General features: G+C 40.6%; 1 protein-coding gene across 1 annotated transcript in view; it reads left to right on the forward strand.

The window, feature by feature from the left end:
- Window positions 1–24,215, forward strand: part of DCUN1D1 (defective in cullin neddylation 1 domain containing 1) — a 30,717-nt gene extending 6,502 nt beyond the window's left edge. The window contains exons 2-7 of the mRNA XM_038417270.2: window positions 1,053–1,269; window positions 9,671–9,839; window positions 10,469–10,599; window positions 19,606–19,688; window positions 19,972–20,068; window positions 21,334–24,215. Coding sequence (XP_038273198.1) covers window positions 1,053–1,269; window positions 9,671–9,839; window positions 10,469–10,599; window positions 19,606–19,688; window positions 19,972–20,068; window positions 21,334–21,413 — 777 coding nt within the window. The 3' untranslated portion in view covers window positions 21,414–24,215. The remainder of the gene's footprint in view (window positions 1–1,052; window positions 1,270–9,670; window positions 9,840–10,468; window positions 10,600–19,605; window positions 19,689–19,971; window positions 20,069–21,333) is intronic.
- Window positions 24,216–24,370: the final 155 nt, after the last annotated feature.

The raw sequence follows: 24,370 nt of genomic DNA on the forward strand, positions 1-24,370 counted from the left end.
TAGCCCCTTAGCCCAAGCCCCATGAGCTCCATTTTCACCTGGGTTCTGAGATTCACTGCTGCAGGTCTTTTTTTGCTGGGTAGGTTTTGCAACTGTATCGCTATATTGCTTTAGGCGAGTTGCTTAACCTTTTTGAGTCTGTTTCTGCTTCTATAAAATAGAGACAATACCTATTCCGTATAACTGTTGTGGGGATTATATAGTTATTGTGAAGGACTTTGAAAACAAAAAGCACTATATAAATGTTTGAAGATGTTTCATTTTTCAGTTTTCAGCTTTCACTATTTTTAACTGCTAGTATTATCTGAATTGAAGTTGCAAACTAGTCTGTCAACATCTGGGGGGAGGGGCGGGCGGTTTGCATGAGGAATGTGAGTTTCCCAAATTACAGCAGACTTAAATTTTGTGCATTTCAGTTACCTTTCTTTGGCGCACATAACCATTCAAAATTGCTCTTGCTGTAAGCAGAGAACTTGGTATCTTCTAGGCAAGATAGGTTTTAAAAGATCAGCCTTTTAAATAGGAACTGCATGTGCACGTGTTATGCCATCATCACTACAACTTGTTGCATATTGAGATGATATTGTAAATTTTAATATTTTCTGGGTGGTTTGTGTGATTTAGTTGATAGTTTTGCCATTACATGGAATACCTGGATTTGAGGGTGCCCTTCCATTGTGCAGCCAGAAGGAGCTGAGAACACTGAAGACACTAACTTCTTCAAGTAAAGATTATGGGCACACAATGTTGTTGATGTGCACTCGTAGGAAACCAGCCACACTGTTTTATAGAAATGTATCTATTTATACCTATCCAGTTGTCTCTTATGTGCCTAAAAATATGTCCACGTGTAATTTTTTTAAAAAAGCATCTTTTCATATAACCGACTGTAAAAAACAAGGTATGTATTAAGTATAAAGAGCATAAGTTGCAGTCTGACATTTTAATTTTTGTTTAATATATTGTGAAGGTTGTAATGGAATTTGGAGGTACTTGTATTTTTTTCCAGTAATCAGTGTTCGTCTGAGTATTGTCTTTTCTAACTTTCCTAGAACAAATTGAAATCGTCACAGAAAGATAAAGTTCGTCAGTTTATGATCTTCACTCAATCTAGTGAAAAGACTGCAGTGAGTTGTCTATCTCAAAATGACTGGAAGTTAGATGTTGCAACAGACAATTTTTTCCAAAATCCTGAACTTTATATACGAGAGAGCGTTAAAGGATCATTGGACAGAAAGAAGTTAGAACAGCTATATAACAGATACAAAGGTGAGTGCAGTGAGTTCTAACAATTATGCTTTTTAGATTTTTATTTGCAGCTGCTAATTTGTAGATTCCACGTGCATCGTACATCGTACATGCCATCATCACTACAACTTGTTGCATATTGAGATGATATTGTACTGGGCTACTCTACTTAAATTTAAACTGACTTGTGGACACTAACTTTTGTGTAACTAATAATACAAGCTCAGACTAGAAAAGCAGAGATACCATTTATATAATGCGCCAATACTGCAAAGACACACATGCTTAACTTCATGAACTATTGACTTAAGCATGTGTGTAAGTCTTTGCAAGATTGGGGCTTAAACTTGGAACTTCATGTAGTGTTACCCCTTGATAGCCAGGCTTCTTTAGATTGATTGATTGATTGGTTCTTTTGTGGGTAACATATTACTCCAGACTTAATCCTTGACAAAATAAAATGGCATATAGATTGGTCACTCAGTCAAAAAGGTGGAGTAAGGATGGGGAGTCACTTTAAAAGCAGCCCTGTAGTTTTATGAGACCAATACAGACAGGGCAAAAAAGAGATGGTAACACCCACTGTGGTCTACTTGAAAATGTCATCAGTTGAATGTTTGGCTGAACAATGGACAAAGGCAGAGGGGGTTTGCAGCAATACATTGGATTCTAGTTAAAAAAAAAAATCATGTTTTAGATTAAAAAATATAATTTGCATAGTCATCTTTACATTTGCCATTAGTTTTAAGATGTGGGCTCTTTGCATAAACATTGTAAAAAGAAAAGGAGTACTTGTGGCACCTTAGAGACTAACAAATTTATTAGAGCATAAGCTTTCGTGAGCTACAGCTCACCTCATGCATCCGATAAGTACTCCTTTTCTTTTTGCGAATACAGACTAACACGGCTGCTACTCTGAAACCCATAAACATTGTGTAATACACATACAATTATCCTGAAGTCTTTGCTGGCTTACATTAGTAGAGGGTTATTACCTCCTTTTGAAATGTGAAGACTTCTCTTCTAGTCCAGCTACTGACTTCTTATGAACTGTGTGTGAGGAGAGAGGACATGTGGCTGGATGATTTGGAGTTGTTAATAAGGCAACAAAGTCTTTGTCTTCTGGGTTACCATATCCAATTCAGCTCAAGTGACGAATGGCCAAAATTATAGCTGATTGATGTCAAGTTTAGTAGTTTTATAGGGAAACCAATTTGGTTGTCTCAAAATCCATCATTGGAAGTGGCACCCACATTGGCAATCTTAGCCAAGAACTTGAGCATGCATTAAGTAGTGAACTACCTTCATTTTCCTAGAGTTAGAGCCTGTCTACATTAACCTGGAGGGTAACTAATTGCCTCTTGGATAGAGGAGGTTGAGCTAAGTTGTATTAGTAGATTGAGGGAGCTCAGTTGTGGAGATACTGTAGAGGAGACGGGCAATGTTCCCTCCTAATTTTTTTCATCCATGTGCGGAATTAATTTTTTATGTGCATTGAGGTATGTGCAGATGTGCGCCACGAGTAGAAACAAAAAACCTAGATATAATATATATTTTTTAAAAGTTACCATAGGGATAATTACTCCAGACAGAACAGGTTAAGCATTTTAGAACTCACTAGCCAAAGAATTAAATGTAAGTGTAAGAAATAAAAATTGTGCATAGACCAGTCAAAACACTAAAATAACACACTTTGAAAGAATAAAATTAGAGAGAATATATGTGCACTGCCGGAAGTACCAAGAACAACAACAATAATACAAGTATATGTTGGGAGGTGAGTGAGACACAGACTGTGTGTGCGCTGGCTGCTGGGGAAGTTTCTGAGAGATGCTGTGTGCTATCTCTTTAAGACATTCACTGAAGGCTCTCCTGCTCGGTCCTGAACCCTGTTGTTTTCCCTCCCCTGCTCTGCAGAGATGTGATGCATGGGCACGGGGAGTGGGGGTGTGTGTGTGTGTGTGTCTGTCTGTCTGTCTGTCTGTCTGTCTGTCTCTGTCTCTCTCTCTCTCTGTGAGGTCACTGCTGGGCAAATCTCAGCACTGTTTCTTAAGAAAGGCATTCAGTCACTCACCGTTCCCCGCAGCAGCTCTGAGTCCTGAACCAGGCTGTGTCCCAGCCCCCACTCTGTGGAGATGGGGTACAGAGGTGGGGGGGAGGGGGACACCTGACATCAGCACCCCCCCCTCCGCTTTGCACAACCAGAGGAGGGTCCCAGAAGCAGTTGCAGGACAAAGTGACGTGGGGAGAGGAGCACCTGAACACATGCTGCTGGTTGTGCGCGCTCTGCTCATCAGCTGGGCGGCATTTAAATCTCTCCGGGGTGGCTGCCCAAGCGCAGAGGTTACAGGGAACACAGGAGACGGGTATCTCTGACAGAAGGCTTGGACTAGGGCTTAACAGGCTAGATACAACCAGGAAACTATAGTGAAGCCTGAGGGCTTGGAAGGGCTATTAATTTGAGGTCTTGTTTGAATCTTTATTTGGACTTCTTTACACTACCCCAGAAGGGGTCTAGATTTTTACATGACTTGGCCAGAGGGTCAAGCCACAGAATACCCTAAGGGGGTGTCAGAAGTGCTCACCATGGACAAGCAAGTAGCCAGCAGAGAGGGGGTACAAGAGCTAAAGTTCCCTGCAATGCCATGTCCGGACACGAGGGGGTGCCCGAGAGCTGAGGACACATTTACATGTGATTCCAGAAGAAGGATTTGGAACCCCACTCTGTGGAAAAAAGCAAGAGATACCAACTTCATTTTAAGGCAAAGTGTAGAGGAACGACTAAGAGTCTTTTCTTTTTTTCTTTTGGGACGATGGAGTATATAGTCCACATGCTGGCAACCCAATAGGAGCAGATGCATGCTCTTTTGTTGTACCTACTATAAGGGCAGCAACAACAGCAAGAGGCTGGACAGGCTCAGCAAGAACATTTCCTGCAATGCCTAAAAAAGCAGCCCCCAGGGACATGAATGGTTTTGGGAAAAGAGAATTCTGCCAGACTGGTACTAGGCCTGGCAAAGTTGGGCCCAGATGTTGACCTGGAGGGATTTTTGCACACATTTGAGAGGGTAGCGACCATAGCAGGTAGCCCAATTCTTCTCAGGAGAAGCTCAGGTGGTCTACTAAGCTTTGTTTGACAGCAGGTACAGTCATACAAAATAGTAAAAGATATTCTGGATAAACTAGGTCTGGGCCCAGAAGTGTACCACAACATGTTTAGGACAGAGCCTTTCCCCTGAGGGTGCACCCTAGAGTGGCAGCACATTTATGAGATCTGGCAACACAATAGTTACAGCCTGTTCAAACTCATTGGACAAAGTGATGGACCCTGTACTTGTAGAAGAGTTCCTAAGGATCTTGTCTGTGGGGGCCCATAGTTGACTCTGGAAGTTTTGGCCAACTTCTGCTGATGAGGCCATGGTGAGTCCAGAGACCTATGTGGTAGGTGCTAATGCTGAACCACCTGAACAAAGGCATAGGTCAAAGGGACCGTTCTGATGGAAGCAATATGAGAGAACCCTGATTCTAGGATGGCATGGGAGACGCATGGAGAGAGAAATTCGTAAACAATTCTGTACTTAAGAAACTGGAGAAGGTAGCAGCACTCAGAAGAATCCAGTTTTGTGTTTCTCGTGTGGCCAACTGGCTGATATACCGAAGGCTTGTTCAGTCATGGAAGGTGGCTTGAGAGGTTCCCTTAGTAGGGGGCACACTTCAGCCTACCAGGTAACTGCTGAAGTGGCTGGACAGGAAATGAGGACTGATTGAGTCTAGGTACAGACAGATAAGGGAATAGTTTCCTCATAGTGAGAATAGATCAGCATTTGCCAGTGAAAGTTTCATGTGTACCTGGAAGACATGGGTCTACCTGACGATAGAAATAGAACAACAAGGTTGGAGGAGTAAGCTGAGTGTCAGCATTGTAAGATACCTCTCCTGGTCCATAATTGATGATAGAGACTGGCCTAATCTCCCAACCTTATTATGAGAGAGAGTACTGCTTGGATCTGTTGACCAAATTATGACCATCACCCAGATGTGGGGTGTTGGTCTGCATGGCCCAGCAGCAAGGGTGAGGAGTCGATGGGCTGTGGGGAGCTGTTTGAGAGACTCTGAGAGGAGACATCAAGTCAATTACAAGCTCTTGCAACACAATTATATGAGGCAAACTGGAAGCATCATGACAGAGAATAATAGAGAAGGCTGTAAAACAAGAGCAAGAAATGGTTTGGACAAAACTGGCGTATGAAAAGAACTAGCTGTACTGTATATCATGGAACCATGTGACAGTGGGGCCTCAATCTCTGGGAGTCAAGAGCAGGACCATGCAGGGGAAGAGATCAAATTGGGCAAATTTGTGGGAATTGGATGTTCTGAGTGAGGAGACGGGAGAAGCTGCCCTGGTCATGGACTCTGATCTGCCATGCCATAGGCAATACAAGAGGCCGGAGCAGCCATGGAGAGAACACAGTTCCAGTAATTCCAAGGTAGGTTAGCCACTGCTGAAGAAGCCCTGCAAATACATGTGCAAGATAAAGAATACTGGAAGGAATGTTATCAAGATGTGCTAGATGATCAAAACACTTTGTTCATCTGGATACATGACTTGGAAGAAGAGCTGGAATGACTGCAAGGCCAAATACAGTAACATGGACAGAGTACCTGGACAGGTACTGCCTCGGGCCAGGGAGTGGGTAAGTGATAGGGGTTAAGTCCCATCACCAGCCAGGCAAGGGAAGGCATCCAACTAGTTATGCTTTGAATCTTGGGAGTAACTAGTTGCCTTCTGGATAGTGGAGGCAGAGCTAAGCCATACAAGTTTACTGAGGGAGCTCATTTTTTGGAGATACTCCAGCGAAGGCACATCTCTCTGATGGAGAGAGACCCTAGAGTAGGGCTTAACAGGATAGATACAACAAGGGAGCTATCGGGAAGCCTGAAGGGGGTGGAGGGGCTGTTAATTTGAAGACTTGTTTGAATCTTTATTTGGATTTATTCTTGCTACTCCAGAAGACGTTTAGACTTTAACCTGACTTGGTCAGAGGGTCAAGCCACAAAATACCCCAAGGAGGAGTTGGGAGTGATCAATGCAGCTGAAAAGTAGCCAACAGAGGGAGGGCAAGAGGCAAAGTCCCCTGCAACTCTGTGTCTGGGCAGTAGGTGGGCACCCTAGAGGTGAGCGCACACATCCACAGGGCACTTGCACTGCTTTTGCCTATGCTTAGTGTTCCACATTTTCAGTTTTTATTTATTTAAAAAAAAATCTGGGAATTTTTCAGTGTTTATTTTCCAACATTAAAACCAGGATGAAATTGGGTTAAAAATAAAAAATAGGGAGGGGAAAAAAAAAAACAAACTTGTAGCATATACATTTTACTCCAGTATAATTGAAACTTTTTTTAAACAAACAAAGGTATATTTTGTGTCTCTCAGACCTAGTAGTTTTTCCAGAAATCCTGGTTTGCGTACGCTCGCATAATTTTCTTCAAAGTATCCTCACTCATGTTGAGCCTCTTTTTGTTGTATTGGAGGTAATCCAACTTTGAAAATAAGTGCTCTGCCTCAATAGATCCGGGGATTCACTCAAAGCTTACCATGGCACTTGGCTGAAGTTAGGAAGTGTGTCTTGATGACTGTTCCTAAAAGCCAGCACATTGAGTTTCATGTTATCGGGGTTAGGCAAGTTCATGTAAGTAGTAAATTCCCTTTTCAGATTTGAAATTTCATCTTTAGTGGCAAATGGTTGACACACTTTGGTGTAACAGTTGTAGTCTGCTACAAAATTCACCTTGAGGAAGGGGTGCAATACCTGGCTGACATTCCAAGAATCTTCAGCACCAAACATTTCAGGATTCAGATTACAGACCACGGTCATCTCCCATTTCTCGCTTAGTGTTGTGTTGAAGGTTTTGAATGCATTTTAGTTCTTGTATTCTGGGATGGGAAGGATTTCCAGAAACAGCTGGGTTTTCTCATCATATGTGTCTCCTGCAGCTTTTGTGCTCGGTTCAGATGAGATTTTAGTTGTCAGGATCTGGTAAACATCTGTACTGGCAAATGTGTTAGCAGTAGTCGGAGAAAACTCCAGTGTTTTCTGTGTGACAGTGATTCCAAGTTTTCAGCAATGAATGTTACTGAAAACCTTGTGCACAGAATCTGGCGGTTGTTTGGTTATTTGCCAGTCTCTTCAGAGTTTCTGTTTTAGAGCCAACAAAATCAAGATGTTCTAGGAGATGCATTAGCACAGTCCTCCCTTAGTTACATGACAGGCAGCGAAACACAAGCTCATCCACCAATGTGGCACAACAGGGGTAGATAATGAGCAGCCGGCTCTGCACTCATCTCGCACTGCATAAAACAAACCCTTCAACTTGTTTGCATACTTGAAAACAGTCCCAAATCCAATGATGCAAGATTTCACGTCTTTCATTTCTTCTGTAGCAGTAGCTGCTGACAATGCAACATTAATCAGATGAGCAGGACAGGTAATAATACATAGCAACTCCTGTTTCTGATGGAGTTTAATCTCCCATGCAGACTTAGCCATGTAGGAAGTAGAATCTGTGTTAGTTGTGGCCACGTTTTCCAAAATTAGTTGGTACATCTTAAACATGTTGACAAAATAGCTGGCAGCAGAGGGGATGAATGTCACATCAGCACAAAACAATGCAGGTTTATTCGCTTTGAAATAAAAAAATGAAAAAAAAAAAAAAGGCCAAGAAGCATGTGATCTAAAGCATCAGGAGTCTTGTAAAAAATCAGACTAGTCACCCCGTTTTCATCAATTAATTCTATCAGTTTAGATACTAAAGCATCATCCATTTCTTTCAGATACTTACAAGTGAGGTTGTCTGCATTAGGAAGGGGTTTTGCACCTGGACCGTATTGTCACACACAGTCACCAATAGGCCCCTCTGCTATTAACAGTGATTGTCTGGCGAAACAAAGAGCACACGCAGATTCATTGACACAGTCATACTGTGTCTTCTCTTTCATTAAAGCTCTGATTAAAGCTCCTAATATTAACTGTTTATCCCGAAGCTCACTTTATTCTTTAAGCTTCTTGTGTCACTTGCTTTCAACATGCTCCTTTAGTCTGTCAGTGCGAGCACTGACCTCGGTGCTGCAGTACTTGCAGTGCAATGCATCCTCTTTGCTCCCGTCTTTACTTTTATTGAACATTTCTAAGCATTGATTTTCTTGTTGGTATTCAGGCACAGATTTGCATTTTTGCCCCATATTTACCTTTTTACCTTACCTATCTGTAATCCCCAAGGAGCTTGTCTAGGTTCCTGGGGTTCTGTGTGCTGGTAGTTCAGGGAGAGAGAGGCACGCTGTTCCTGGTAGGAAGGGGGAGCCAAGGGCAGACTCAGAATCTGCTAGGGAACCAAGAGGGGGAGAGGAGAGACACTATGTAGAACAGGAGGCCCTGTTGGTTTGGGGAAGGATTGCAGATACGCCTGCTCAGAAGAAGGGAAAGAGTGAAATGATTGACAAAGGAAGGCCTGAGAAGAAGAGCTAGCCTGACCAATAGGGAGTGAGATGCTGTCCCCTGGTGTGGAAAGAAGCTGTTTTGGAGTTTGCCACAGAAAGGGAACGACTGACTGTATGGGGATCCGGAAGAACCCAGGCCCATTTATCCAAACCTGTAAGGAGATTGGCACTAAAGGAGGTATCCAGATGGATAGGGGACATTATATATCTTTATCTGTGGAGGATTGATTGCTTAAATCAGTGCCACACTAAATGGATGCAAAGAAATAGGTGGGCCACAGGTCCTTGTGAGCCAGTTGTGGTGCGATATTAACATTGCTTGATTATTTCCAACCTCCATTGTGTGTGTGTGTGCTGTGTTTTTTTTTATACTGTGGAACTGTTTCAGTCTCAGAGTTGAAGGACAGAGCAATCATGTAAAGCTTTTGTGTTTAACAAAAATAAGTACTTGAAAAAAGACTGAGTGGATTAATAAATAGGTGTAAATCAGTAAAAACTGAACTCCTTTAATTAAAAAAAACCTGGTAATTTATCAGTGAAAAATAATGAAAATGCAGAACATTGTCTGCTCAGTGGATACAGAGAGGATTTCACTATACAGAGAAAAGGAGTACAAATTTATTAGAGCATTTGTTAGTCTCTAAGGTGCCACAAGTACTCCTTTTCTTTTTGCGAATACAGACTAACACGGCTGCTACTCTGAAAACTATACAGAGTTCATTCCAATAACTGCCACGAGCCTTAATGTTTTCTTACAAATAGAATCTGAAGTATATATTTTTAAGTGGTTAAATATCCCCTTTTAATGTGGCTTATTCCAGAGGTGATTTTGTGCATGTTTGTGTGTGTTTGTTTGTGTGAAGGAAATTACTTCAAAATCATGGAAGATTTAATTTTTGTTTTTAATCTTTACTATTGTATTCCAAAGATCCTCAAGATGAAAATAAAATTGGCATAGATGGTATACAACAATTTTGTGATGACCTAGCACTTGACCCAGCCAGTATTAGCGTACTGATCATTGCATGGAAATTCAGAGCTGCAACACAGTGTGAGTTCTCAAAGCTGGAATTTATGGATGGGATGACAGAATTAGGGTAAGTATGCAACAGGTAAAAGAAACTTAGCACTGTAACACACTGGAGAAAGCTGGAACTAAAAGAAGAAAATGTCCACTTTTAGCAATTCAGAACTGAATTATGTCTTCTCAAAATTTGTCTAGTATCTGCCTTCTATGAATATAGAAATACATCTTCTATAAATTTGGCAGAAGTTATAAGCGAACCCAAATAAAGGGCAAAATGCTGCTTGCTTTAAACATGCGAATAATCCCATTGGCTACAACAAAACAAGTGAGTAAAAGAAGGATTTGGTCCAAAGGCCAAAATGTTTAGGGCTGTTTATCTAAGAATGTAACTTATTTGCCCTACATGAGAGCTCTAGTTTTTGTTTTGTAGGAACATTCTGACAGACCTTTAATTATTCTCGATTACATGTATCAACCAGCTTCTTCACATGCCAATGTGAAGAAACATTTTTTTTAAAAAGCAGCTGACATTGTTATATAATCAGACTAGTTACAGAGTTGCTGAAATTAGTTTGCATAATCCTTCTGTATTAAAGCAACTAAGGATTGTCCATAGTAGATAAGGTTTTAAAAATAAATTTAGTGTGGTGTTTTGACAAAATGAATAATACACAGAAAAACTTGCTTTTTAAAATACAGATGTGACAGCATAGAAAAACTAAAGGCCCAGATTCCTAAAATGGAACAAGAATTAAAAGAGCCAGGAAGATTTAAGGATTTTTATCAGTTTACTTTCAACTTTGCAAAGAATCCTGGACAGAAAGGTTTAGGTATGTATTCTTAATTGTAAACACTTCTGATACTGTTACTAGAAACTGTCTCTAATACTTACCGTAGTATGTGAAACTATTATTATGATCCAGTTAGACTAGCCATGGGATAAAAATATATTTCACTGTGGTAAAAGATAGATATCAGGACTAAGTTGAAGGTCAATGCCAGATTTTCAAATTCATGGAGATTTCCTGCGGCCTTATGAACTGAATGTTTCAATTTAACATGTGATGGTGCATTCTTCCCTTCAGAGTACAGTATGTGCAAAATTTCATTAAAGTTAACACGTTATGATTTCATACTAAAATATAATTAAAACGTTTAGAATTTGCAACTATGAACAATAGGAGAAAAAATATAAAGCCTAACTTTCACTTGTAAGGTATAGACTTGCACAAAGTTTCTCATACCACCAAAAATACATGTAAATCTCTTTGCAAACTACAATTCAGGTATCGCCAAGTAATTTCCACATATCAAGAATGATTAGATTTTCATCTCATTGTATCTACAGTCAAGATCTTAAGCACAATTCAGGGCCTGCTGGATCTATAGTTTTTCTCTTTTGGAGAAAGATTGCAAAATGACGACAAATTCCAGAATATAAAACCCAATGAGACACACAAATTACGATTTCTATAATTTTATTTTATTGCTGCCCCCTTGATAGTCATTGCATCAAGTGTCCAAGTGAAGTGGAAGAACTGCTCACTAGGAAAAAGTCATTGGAGCGGGGGGAAAAGGTGTAGTTTGTTACTAATAATTAAATGAAATACTTTTGATTCTGCATTAATAGTTAAGGGAATGCAAAAGCTAGATTCTAACAGCAATATTAACTGGGCCAGGATGCACATCCTTTGTTTTATTATATGCATTTATGCCATTGTAATGTAGCTACTCGTTTAATCAAAGTCTGGAATAGAAATAGGCCTTATGTACAGCGCAGTTAAGGTTCCAAAAGCAACTCATATTTCCTGATCTTCTGTAATTTGAACTGTTTAATGTTAAACAATGGAAATTAATTTTTTTTCATTTAATGAGGGAAATTAGGGCAATGAAAAATCTGCAGCTATTTTATTTGCAGCTTGCAAACTTTTATTAATCTCACCAGTGAAAGTTTCTTAAACCAACAAATGTGCACAGTACTTCACATTTGTGCATGATTAAACTATGTTTATGTTCTACTGTATGTGATAAATCTGCAGTTTGCACCTGGACCAATCTTCATTAGGTCAAAACCAAATATTAATAAATTAGCAATGTCTGTTCTCCATAAGGACACTTTCTGTGCCAACTTCAACTTCTTCAAACTTCTCCTGTACTCTCAGTAGGCCTGGCTGGGTATTTTAAGTTAGAGTGGGATAAGTGGTTTTCACTACACACAGACCTGTTTGATGTAAGTAACACTGTTGCATGATGTGTATTATGCAAGTCACTCCTAATGAGTGGCAGTAAAACTCTCCCCTCATGTATTCAGTTTATGCCACAAATATATAATATTTCTAAAAGCTTTTAGTTAAATTAGTGGCATAAACAAAATACATGAGTGTGGTATAAAGGTTTGATTATTTGCACTTATTTGGACTGACTTGCATTATTTGTTTGTGGCTTCAAAATTCATGAGTGTTGCGAGCATTTTAAATGCTCATGCCAGTAAAATCTAAAACTCTTTATTGTTCATTTTCATCCTCTTACTATAGGCAGGTGGCCGTGCTTAGTATTAATTTCCCATATATAAGATATTACTGTAAGTTGCTTATAATTTTGCCAAACTTTAACTGTTGGCTAAAATGTTTATGCTAGGAGTGGGGCTCAGACTGAATATTTTTGAAAAATTTCAGCCCAAAACAATTACATTGTTTCTGAGAACCGGGCTAGGGAAAAAATACATTGTTTCTCCCGTGTTTAAAATTAGGTGACCTTTTCTTTGAAAAGTTTTAGTGCCCCTGTGCTTTGGAGCAGGGGCTCAATATTTGGCAGGGGGTGGTTGTTGTCCTTTGTGTCAGGAGTATACCTCTGGCCATCCCAGTGAAAATCTACCCAAATTTGACTAAGTTTTGTAAGTAAAGCTATGAGTCTGTCACGGAATTAACGGATTCTATGACTTTCCAGGACCTCTGGGACTTTTGCAGTGATCCAGCTGCACCGGCCATTGCTGGAGCAGTCTTAGGCCACTGTGGGTCTCCCCCCGCCCCTCCCCCCCAGCAGCAGCAGGAGTTTGTGTGTGGGAGGGGACGCGGGGTTGGGGCGTGGGAGGGGGTGAGGGCTCCAGGCAGTGCTCGGTGGGGCTCCCTGGAAGCAGGGACATCCCTCAGCTCCTAGGCAGAGGCATGGCCAGGCAGCTCTGTACGCTGCCTCTGCTCGCAGGCGCTGCCCCTGCAGCTCCCACTGGCTGCGGTTCTTGGCCAATGGGAGCTGCGGAGCCGGTGCTTGGGGCGGGGGCAGCATGTGGAGCCCCTGTGGCCGTCCCTTTGCCTAGGAGCTGAGGGACATGTTGCTGCTTCCAGGGAGCCGCACGGAGCCAGGCCACCAACTCCCCTCCTCCCAACCACAGCGGGGGTCCCAGGCTGTGAGTGTCTCCCCCTCCCCTCCCCCCCGAGCACCCAGCATTTAGTCAGAGGTATATAGTACAAGTCATGGACAGGTCACGGGCTGTGAATTTTTGTTTACTGCCCATGACCTGTCCGTGACTTTTACTAAAAATATGTGTGACTAAAATGTAGCCTTAGTTATAAGCTTTTGAAAAATTTAGTTTCTATATGCTCAGTAGAGACTTCCTATATTTTTTAACCTTAATTCCCCAAGGAATCCATCCACACTGGACATGTGCCGCCAAGAGCTGAGCAGGACTTTCCCTGTAATTGCAGTCCTGAGCTGCTGTGGGCTGTGCTGGTCCAGATGCCTGAACTGAGAGCAGGGAGACTCACTCCTGTGCTCTCGTTAAGATAGGCCCTCCAATTGGGATAGACAATATGGAGGAGGAAGCTGCCTGATTCAAATGCAGAGGAGACAAGAACTGGGAGAGGGCAGAGTAGGCTGGGGCAAGGAGCCTGTGGGGTTCCTTAAATAAGGACTCCACTTGGACACCTTTTATTTTTGGAATATCCAACTTAAGTGGCTTCCTGTAGAAACTTCTAATTTGTTTTAATGTATTGTCCAATAAATACTGGGTTATTAGATTGCAAAATTATGTAGCCACTAAAGGTTATTTTCATTTATATTATCAGCTTCTAGGTTTCCTGACATTGCACGTGTATACTTCTAGAAATGTTTAATCTATCTACATGCCTCCTAAACAACTTAAATTCCGAAGGAGTTCCTGTAATTGCACATGATTTGAGATGCTACCACCACGCTGGTACAGATGTATAAAAATCAGCCAGTGGTAGTCTTCATTGCTGCCCCCTTTGAAAAATCCAAAACACATGGTTAAGTAGATTGATAGCAGTGCCAGGATTAAGGAGTTTCAGAATTCTAGTTCTACTCATACCATTTACTGATCTTAATACTTTGCACTTTATTGTGTTTAATTGTGCCTCAAAACATCCTGTGAGGTAGGCAAATATCAAGTATCTCTGTATTACAGATGAGAAAATCCCGAGCACAGAGTGGTTAATTGATGTGTCCAACTTTACACAGGAAGCTGATGTTCTAGGCTGAGAACCCACATCTGATTTCTAGGCACATGTCTAATACACTAGTGCACCTCCTCCCCCATGCTGTAAGTTACCCATCTGTGCAGTAATATGGGGATAATTACCTACATGCATGCATCTGTCAACATGTTCAGTCTTTTATATTCTCAGGTTGTAGATGGGTAAAATGAGACACAGGGTGTAGCTGCTTCCTAGGCAGCTCACTTAAACTCTGTTTCCGTATCTGTAAAATGGGAATAACTCACATGGATGCCCCAAGGATTAAATTTGTTCTGCAATACAGTAGTTCCATGAGCTTTCAACTCCTCTTCTTTTTTGTGTTGCATGCCTATATATTTGTCATAACTTGCATGTCAGACAGAGATATTTGATAAAAGACTTTAAGTAGGGGGTGTGTTTGTTTTTTTTATCACTCCCGTTAAGTGGTTTGTAGCTTCAGCTATGGAGTCTCACACATGACACTTCTGCATCTGGTTGTGGTATACTTCTGTGAATTGTTCTGAATGTGGTCACTTTTGATAGAGATGTAAAAGCCTGTCAGTTTTTTTTACTTCCAGGGATGAAGTAAGGTCATAAGAAAGGAGTTACTTATTGGAGTGCTATAGGTGACACTTTGATTGTACACTCCTGCAGCATTTAAACTAATCCAGAGGTTCTCAAATTGTGGTCTGTGGACCACCAGTAGTCCGCAAGCTCCATTCAGGTGGTCTACAGATAGTTCTCTCTAGGTGCAGGCCTGGGCGGCTGCACACAAGAGAATGAAGGGCCACCCACTTAATTAGTCGAGCCACACAGCCATGGCTTCACTAATTAGGTGCCTGGACACACATGTAAGGTGAGGTGGTGGTTTTGGGGGGCATAAGGAGTAGGTGGCAGGTGGCAGAGGATGGTGAGAAGAGGGGGTGGGAGCAATTTGGGATCATAGAATATAGAATATCAGGGTTGGAAGGGACCCCAGAAGGTCATCTAGTCCAACCCCCTGCTCAAAGCAGGACCAAGTCCCAGTTAAATCATCCCAGCTAGGGCTTTGTCAAGCCTGACCTTAAAAACCTCTAAGGAAGGAGATTCTACCACCTCCCTTGGTAACGCATTCCAGTGTTTCACCACCCTCTTAGTGAAAAAGTTTTTCCTAATATCCAATCTAAACCTCCCCCATTGCAACTTGAGATCATTACTCCTCGTTCTGTCATCTGCTACCATTGAGAACAGTCTAGAGCCATCCTCTTTGAAACCCCCTTTCAGGTAGTTGAAAGCAGCTATCAAATCCCCCCTCATTCTTCTCTTCTGCAGACTAAACAATCCCAGCTCCCTCAGCCTCTCCTCATAAGTCATGTGCTCTAGACCCCTAATCATTTTCGTTGCCCTTCGTTGTACTCTTTCCAATTTATCCACATCCTTCCTGTAGTGTGGGGCCCAAAACTGGACACAGTACTCCAGATGAGGCCTCACCAGTGTCGAATAGAGGGGAACGATCACGTCCCTCGATCTGCTCGCTATGCCCCTACTTATACATCCCAAAATGCCATTGGCCTTCTTGGCAACAAGGGCACACTGCTGACTCATATCCAGCTTCTCGTCCACTGTCACCCCTAGGTCCTTTTCCGCAGAACTGCTGCCGAGCCATTCGGTCCCTAGTCTGTAGCGGTGCATTGGATTCTTCCATCCTAAGTGCAGGACCCTGCATTTATCCTTATTGAACCTCATTAGATTTCTTTTGGCCCAATCCTCCAATTTGTCTAGGTCCTTCTGTATCCTATCCCTCCCCTCCAGCGTATCTACCACTCCTCCCAGTTTAGTATCATCCGCAAATTTGCTGAGAGTGCAATCCACACCATCCTCCAGATCATTTATGAAGATATTGAACAAAACGGGCCCCAGGACCGACCCCTGGGGCACTCCACTTGACACCGGCTGCCAACTAGACATGGAGCCATTGATCACTACCCGTTGAGCCCGACAATCTAGCCAGCTTTCTACCCACCTTATAGTGCATTCATCCAGCCCATACTTCCTTAACTTGCTGACAAGAATGCTGTGGGAGACAGTGTCAAAAGCTTTGCTAAAGTCAAGAAACAATACATCCACTGCTTTCCCTTCATCCACAGAACCAGTAATCTCATCATAAAAGGCGATTAGATTAGTCAGGCATGACCTTCCCTTGGTGAATCCATGCTGACTGTTCCTGATCACTTTCCTCTCCTCTAAGTGCTTCAGGATTGATTCTTTGAGGACCTGCTCCATGATTTTTCCAGGGACTGAGGTGAGGCTGACCGGCCTGTAGTTCCCAGGATCCTCCTTCTTCCCTTTTTTAAAGATGGGCACTACATTAGCCTTTTTCCAGTCATCCGGGACTTCCCCCGTTCGCCACGAGTTTTCAAAGATAATGGCCAAGGGCTCTGCAATCACAGCCGCCAATTCCTTCAGCACTCTCGGATGCAATTCGTCCGGCCCCATGGACTTGTGCACGTCCAGCTTTTCTAAATAGTCCCTAACCACCTCTATCTCTACAGAGGGCTGGCCATCTCTTCCCCATTTTGTGTTGCCCAGCACAGCAGTCTGGGAGCTGACCTTGTTAGTGAAAACAGAGGCAAAAAAAGCATTGAGTACATTAGCTTTTTCCACATCCTCTGTCACTAGCTTGCCTCCCTCATTCAGTAAGGGGCCCACACTTTCCTTGGCTTTCTTCTTGTTGCCAACATACCTGAAGAAACCCTTCTTGTTACTCTTGACATCTCTTGCTAGCTGCAGCTCCAGGTGCGATTTGGCCCTCCTGATATCTTTCCTACATGCCCGAGCAATATTTTTATACTCTTCCCTGGTCATATGTCCAAGCTTCCACTTCTTGTAAGCTTCTTTTTTATGTTTAAGATCCGCTAGGATTTCACCATTAAGCCAAGCTGGTCGCCTGCCATATTTACTATTCTTTCGACTCATCGGGATGGTTTGTCCCTGTAACCTCAACAGGGATTCCTTGAAATACAGCCAGCTCTCCTGGACTCCCTTCCCTTTCATGTTAGTCCCCCAGGGGATCCTGGCCATCTGTTCCCTGAGGGAGTCAAAGTCTGCTTTACTGAAGTCCAGGGTCCGTATCCTGCTGCTTACCTTTCTTCCCTGCGTCAGGATCCTGAACTCAACCAACTCATGGTCACTGCCTCCCAGATTCCCATCCACTTTTGCTTCCCCCACTAATTCTACCCGGTTTGTGAGCAGCAGGTCAAGAAAAGCGCTCCCCCTAGTTGGCTCCCCTAGCACTTGCACCAGGAAATTGTCCCCTACGCTTTCCAAAAACTTCCTGGATTGTCTATTTTGGGATGTGCAGGGCTGCAATGGCCAGAGAAAAAGGTGATTTGCCCCAGCTCCAGGGCTGCGGCTGCTGGGGAGAGACTGCTATCCTTCCCAGCCTCAGCTCTGTGGCTGCTGTGGCGAGGGAGCGACCTCCCCCTCCTTCCCAGCCCCAGCTCAGGAGCTGCCATGGTGGGGGAAAGAGGGCACATCCATTGCATTAGAAAGGTAAGACTACTGATACTAAAATATGAGTTGTTGTGTGCTTTTATTTGTAGAACAAAAAAAGATAAAACAAGCTGCCTAGTAGCCTCTTGTTCATACTTCGACCTATTCATGATGACAGCACCTCCTTTGTCAGCCTTTTTGATTATGATGTCAGAATCTCTCTGGTCACTCGATCACAGACCTAAGAGTGGCTATCCTTCAACAAAAAAGCTTCAAAAACAGACTCCAACGAGAGACTGCTGAATTGGAATTAATTTGCAAACTGGATACAATTAACTTAAGCTTGAATAGAGACTGGGAATGGATGAGTCATTACACAAAGTAAAACTATTTCCCCATGGTATTTCTCCCTCCCACCCCCCCCCCCCACTGTTCCTCTGATATTCTTGTTAACTGCTGGAAATAGCCTACCTTGCTTGTCACCATGAAAAGTTTTCCTCCTTCCCCCCCCTGCTGCTGGTGATGGCTTATCTTAAGTGATCACTCTCCTTACAGTGTGTATGATAAACCCATTGTTTCATGTTCTCTGTGTGTGTGTGTATATAAATCTCTCCTCTGTTTTTTTCCACCAAATGCATCCGATGAAGTGAGCTGTAGCTCACGAAAGCTTATGCTCTAATAAATTTTAGTCTCTGAGGTGCCACAAGTACTCCTTTTCTTTTTGCGAATACAGACTAACACGGTTGCTACTCTGAAATCTGTCTATTAGACTAGTTAGAGGAGCACTGTTAAAGTTATTGGGAAAGGGGGAGAGACTTTCAGCACAGGGAATAAGTCAGTGAGAATTTTCAGGTGTGACCAGCATAGGTACTCGTATTGGCAGATAAACATATTTAATCTAGACGTCTTTAATATTACTTTAAAAATGCATTGGTTTGTCTGAAAGAGTAATCTAACAGTGTGCCTATGCTTTTTGCTTCTTAAAGTATGGATTGATTATGGACAAAACAAATTGGTACACTCCAGAAGATGTAAGACTTTCTGGAAGCGGACACTTTGAAGGTGGATCCAGTTAGGCTGACAGTGATTCTCTCTTGGTGGTATTGAGATTTTTTGAAGAGTTTATTCTCTCTTAATTGATGATGTAAACTAAAGTTGTTTTGGGGTACATGCACATACTTCAGTAGTCCTGATTTGTTTCTGGCTTTGAGAAATACAGGCCCACTCAAAATAGAGAGAGATTGAAAGTTACCCTGAAAAATAGACTTAAAACGGGCAGGAATCCACATTGGCCATCATAAAGACAACCACTTAACGTACATAGTCTTTCCTGGTATACTTGACCTAAAGGAAATCTGTTTATCGATTTGACAAGACCATTTTGAAACTCTAAAACCTGTAACAAAGTTGCTTTAAAAATAAAATTATAGCAAACTAGGTTATGGGAATTGCATTTGATTAAATATGATTAAAGGAGCCTAATCCAGCAAATGATGTGGAACTCTTATTGAAATCAATGGTATATTTTGTGTAGAGCAAAGTTGGGTCTGAGTTGCTAAGTTACAGTAAAAAGAAGTTGAAAAATCTGTTGTATGCTTTGGGCAGAGTAATTCTGAACCTGGACAATTTAAATACGTTTTCAGGTCTTGAACTAACCCTCAGATTTAGGTATGACCCTGGGGCATACATCTGTAACAAACCCACCAGTTTCCTCAGTTTTCATTACCTTTTTAAAATTTTTTTGAAAGAACCTAAGAGTATTCTTGCATTGAGAGTGAATTTTATTTCACCTTCATTAGTTTAGTTTATAGTCCAGTCAGGCTTGGTGAAAATACCTGTGGAGAAAATGTATATTTCAAATATATCTATAAGAGTAACATATTTTTAATATTACAGATTTAGAAATGGCTATAGCCTACTGGAATTTAGTACTTAATGGAAGATTTAAATTCCTAGACCTGTGGAACAAATTTTTATTGGTAAGTTTAAACCTTATTATATAATATAAATTGGGCTGCAATAAGTTTGTGGGTTTTTTAGTGTGGAAGATGAATCCATGTGTATTTAAGTCTTTGAAGAGATCACATAACTTATTTTGACAGAGCATTCTTTTGTGGTGCATAGATGTTGCAAGTTTTGGCAAATACCATCAAAATTTAGTTGAGGGTGACTTGCATATACTCAGGGATTTAATATTGAATATTCAGACTTTAAAATTAATTTAGTTCATGGTTTTTAAACTCAGATTTTTTCCCCAAATAGGAACATCATAAAAGATCAATACCTAAGGATACTTGGAACCTTCTTTTAGACTTCAGTACAATGATAGCAGATGATATGTCTAATTATGATGAGGAAGGTAATATTTATGTTTCGTTGCATCAGTTTGTGTGTGTGTGTGTTTCTGTGGATAGTACATTTAGCAGTGTGTCTCTGGGGTAGCATATCTGTCTAGTAACTCGCAAACAGAATGTCTGCAGAACAGTGTGTGAATTTTTTCTGGGGTTTGAAGTTCTCTGCCGCAGCTGATGAGGACTAAGCTTACTAGCACAGGTGAAAAATACTTGTGCTGCCACTTCCCCAAAGTCAGGAGATTACTTTTTTTGTTTTTATTTTTAACATTTTCACTCTGCTGCCTCCCAAAAATTAGCTCTTCCCTGCATAAAACAAATTGTCTCCAACTCTACCACCCATAAATTAAAAATAAATTTACCTACCCAGTTCTTGGTTCCTCCAACAAATCAAGTAATTGTACATTTCCCCCCCCCCCCCCCCCCCATCCATGCATGGCTTCTCTGCTTCTGCTGTTCCTCAGCAGAGGAATAGTGTTTTTTTGTTCTTTAGCCACCAGTTATTGATTTGTTAGCAATTCCGACATTATATTTAAATGAAGGTGGGAACACACAGAATGAAAGACGTATGAAGGGGGTAGTATTTAGAATTGGATAATCACTGAGTGCACCGTATTTTCCTCTGGTACATTCATTTAATCTGTATGGTTTTCTTCAAGACCCGTCCCCTACTGTATCTGCAATAGCAGCAGATTTTTTGTTTGAAATGTGGTGAGACATGCTGATGTCAACATATGAACATGACATTAATCTGGAATCCTATTGAGTTCTAATTATTTTGGTGCTCTTGTGTTCTTAGTGTGGTGCATGCATTCACAGTTATTAGAATTCCTTCACGCTTGCTGCTATTCTGCAGACCCAGATTTGAGTTTTGGTTCCCATTTTGGTTAGCCCGGTGAGATGAGTGCTGTGGAGATTGCTGTCGTACTGTCCGCCCTCTCAGGCCAATTATCATGTTGATTGGCTCTGAAAGGAGTCTTTGTACAGTTTTTCTTGGTTTAAAAAAAAAATTGTCATGATACCTGAAAAATTTGGTATGTTTAAATTGTGTGTTGGCATGGGAAAGGTCTCAATTGATTGAAAAAAATATTAACCAGATCTTAAACAGAATCAAATGAGGATTATTCATTTAAAACTTTAAACAGGAAAGATATGTGAAGAATCTATTTTGATTCAAAGAGGTTTTTTTAAACTGTATAGCTCTACATTGGGGGCGGGGGAAGGATTTGTTGACCTGATTTCTTATGTGCTCCTGCTTGTTCTTTCCTTTCAGGGGCATGGCCGGTTCTTATTGATGACTTTGTGGAATTTGCACGCCCTCAAATTGCTGGGACAAAAAGTACGACAGTGTAGCACTAAAGGACCCTTCTAGAATGTACATAGACTGTACAAATAAATACAACGGAAAATTGCACAGTCAATTTCTGCTGGCTGGACTGAACTGAAGATCAATCCTCACTATAAGGGCTGAGGGTTGAGACAAACCTTTAAGGATACATCTTGGACCATATCATTCATTCATCTAATGGTGGTTTGGGCTTCTCTTCTAGTCTGAACCACTTTTGCCAGTTATAATTCCAGCATAGTGGATTTCATCATATTTTTGTGGACCACCTTTGTTTACTTTCCCGTAAGTCTTAGAAGCTTTATGATGATTATTTTGAGATTTCTGGTTTCGCATAAAGCACAATGCTGTCTTCATGAGACAACTGTTTGGCATCTGCATTATACAGATCAACATCACAAATGTGTTGTTTTTTTTGTTTGTTTTTTGTTTTTTTTTTTTAAACTCCTTAAATATACACTTTGGGCTAGTTGCAAAGACTATGCTGATAGCACTTCCTATAAGAGTGATATATTTAAGTGTACTGGGTCCGATTTTTTTTCTTTCTTTCATGGCAGTTACAGGTCTTGTCTAAGTGAGTTTTGAGTATCTGATTTAAAACAATTGTAGAAACAACCAACAAAAACAAGAATGTTGATACTGGGAAATCTAGGTGCCTATATGAAAGGTTTTATTGTATGTCAACTATCTTTGAAAAGAGTTGAAGTACTACACAACTACTGTGCACTTATAGCACTCCTGGTTTAATATTATAGTCAGCCTCCAGTGAGCTTCATTGAGACACGCTATGTGCATAACAGAATCTAATATTCTCTAGATTATTATCTAATCAGATTTCATTACAGTTTTGAACTGCTTATCTGTCTGTCCAGGAAGGTGTTTTCATTTGTGTGGAAATCTAAAACTTGAACAATATACTGACTTTGTGTCTTATGTTTTGTACACAATACAGTATTTTAAATTCAGATATGGGTTTTGATGGTTGCAGTATGAAATAACAAATGAACCTGCTTTATAAGAGCAGAGCAAATCTGATACGAATCTGAGTTTTGAAGTGATTATCATGGGCCATTTAAGTTACATTTTTACAACATATAGGTACTGCCTTTATGGACAAAGCCCATTTTCTCAATTACTTACTTTGTTGGGATTTTCACAGGTCATTGTGGTTGACAATTACAGATTATTAAAAGTTAAAACTTTCTCAAACAAGCATAATCAGATGCAAAATACTACCCTGGCTTCTTTTGTTTCCTTACATTATTTTGTTGATCACTACTACTACTATTTGTCACACATAACTAAAGTAGAACTGATTTCACTTCAAAGCAGGATTTTATCTTGTTGTGTGCTTTTTAACATTACAGGAGCCCTTGAACTGCTTTCATCCTGAAAATGCTTTTTCACTCTTCAGTTGCTGACCTATGAAGAAGAGGTTGTTTTCTTGAAATAAAAACTTCTGCAAAACAAGCCAGAAAATGTCAAACTCTAGGATGTCTTAAAAAAAAAATTATAGTAATTATTAGGAATAGGGTACTTACTTGAATACTCCAGCCAGTCCCATGTTAAGGTTGTAATTACTGTTGAAATTAGTAAGTGGAACTTGCACTAAAACCGCAGTACACTTTTATGCAGATACTAAAAAGATTTTAGGAAGTATTAAACTGCTAAAACTTTTACCCTGTGTGCTTTGAAGTTGACTAAAAGGTAGGCTTTCCCTCATAGCAGTGCCCTTTTAATAAAGTCCGGTCATGCATTTATTTCAAGAATACAGTTCTATAAAATGCGTTGCAAATTTCTACTCCAGCTACTGGAATTGGCTATGCCAAAAATGTGTGTGATTTTTTTGTTTTGCTGCTTTCAGTATTTCCTTTTTCAATTTTGTGTAAATATCAATGGGGGACTTGAATTATGAAAACTTTACAAGGTATATTTGCGTGTTGTTTTCTGTCTTAAGGGTTTTGGTACAGTTTCAGATTGATTAGTTCAAGTATGCTGTGTTTTGAGATGAGCTCTAATTAGCTTTTATCCCAATACAGATATGACCTTCACAAAAATCTGATATTGGTTACTGGCATAATGCCATGATGTTTTTAAAGAATATTCCTTATGAATGCGAGACCTTTTCAACAAAATAGTGTTGTCATCAGTTTGGTACTACATACTTATAATTACTGTGTAATTATAAAACAAAAATACATTACATAAATCTTTGGATAATTATGTAGCAGAAAAGTTAAGGTTATTCATGCTGTAATGGCATCTTAGAATTTAACGAAACAAATGACTAGTTGGAAACAAGCTTGATTTTAACAGTGTGGTTATTCTAAGGATGAATGCCTGGTTACAGGAAATATTTTGTATTGAAAAGTGCTCAGACATGTGGCCATGTGTTCTTCCTTTATATATGCGTGTAGGGTTTGTTTTTTTGTTTTTTAAAGAATTCAAACAGTTACCTATTTGGATTGCTTTAATTCATAAGTGCTTAAGTCCTCAATTTGATGATGATTTCCCCTTAATGGATCAGTTTCATTTTGCCAAATGTCAAAAAATGGGTTAAATACTTAAAATTTGTAATCTGTTTTTATACATTAAAAATGTACAAGATTAGACATGCCCGATATAAAACATTTAAGATCAAGATTATATTTAGAAAAGAACATCTGCATATCTCTGTAAGTTCAATGTAATTTCTTACAAATCCCTCTCATTACCAACAGAGGCAATAAAGCTCCAGTGAAATTGCCATGACTAAATCTTCTCATGCATTGTTTTAGTGGATTGTTTGTAAAACTTTTTTCTAGACTTTTTTAAAAATACGGAATACTATGTCCTGAATAAAACGTGCACTAAACGGCAAGCTTTTTGGGGGGGCGGGAAAGATCTAAGAACTGATAAACATCTTGCCTGCCACTTAATCTAAATGTTTACAGCTACAAAATGGAGCTATTTTTATCCAGCTATG

Source organism: Dermochelys coriacea, chromosome 9 (assembly GCF_009764565.3).
Source record: "Dermochelys coriacea isolate rDerCor1 chromosome 9, rDerCor1.pri.v4, whole genome shotgun sequence".
Lineage (NCBI taxonomy): Eukaryota > Metazoa > Chordata > Testudines > Dermochelyidae > Dermochelys > Dermochelys coriacea.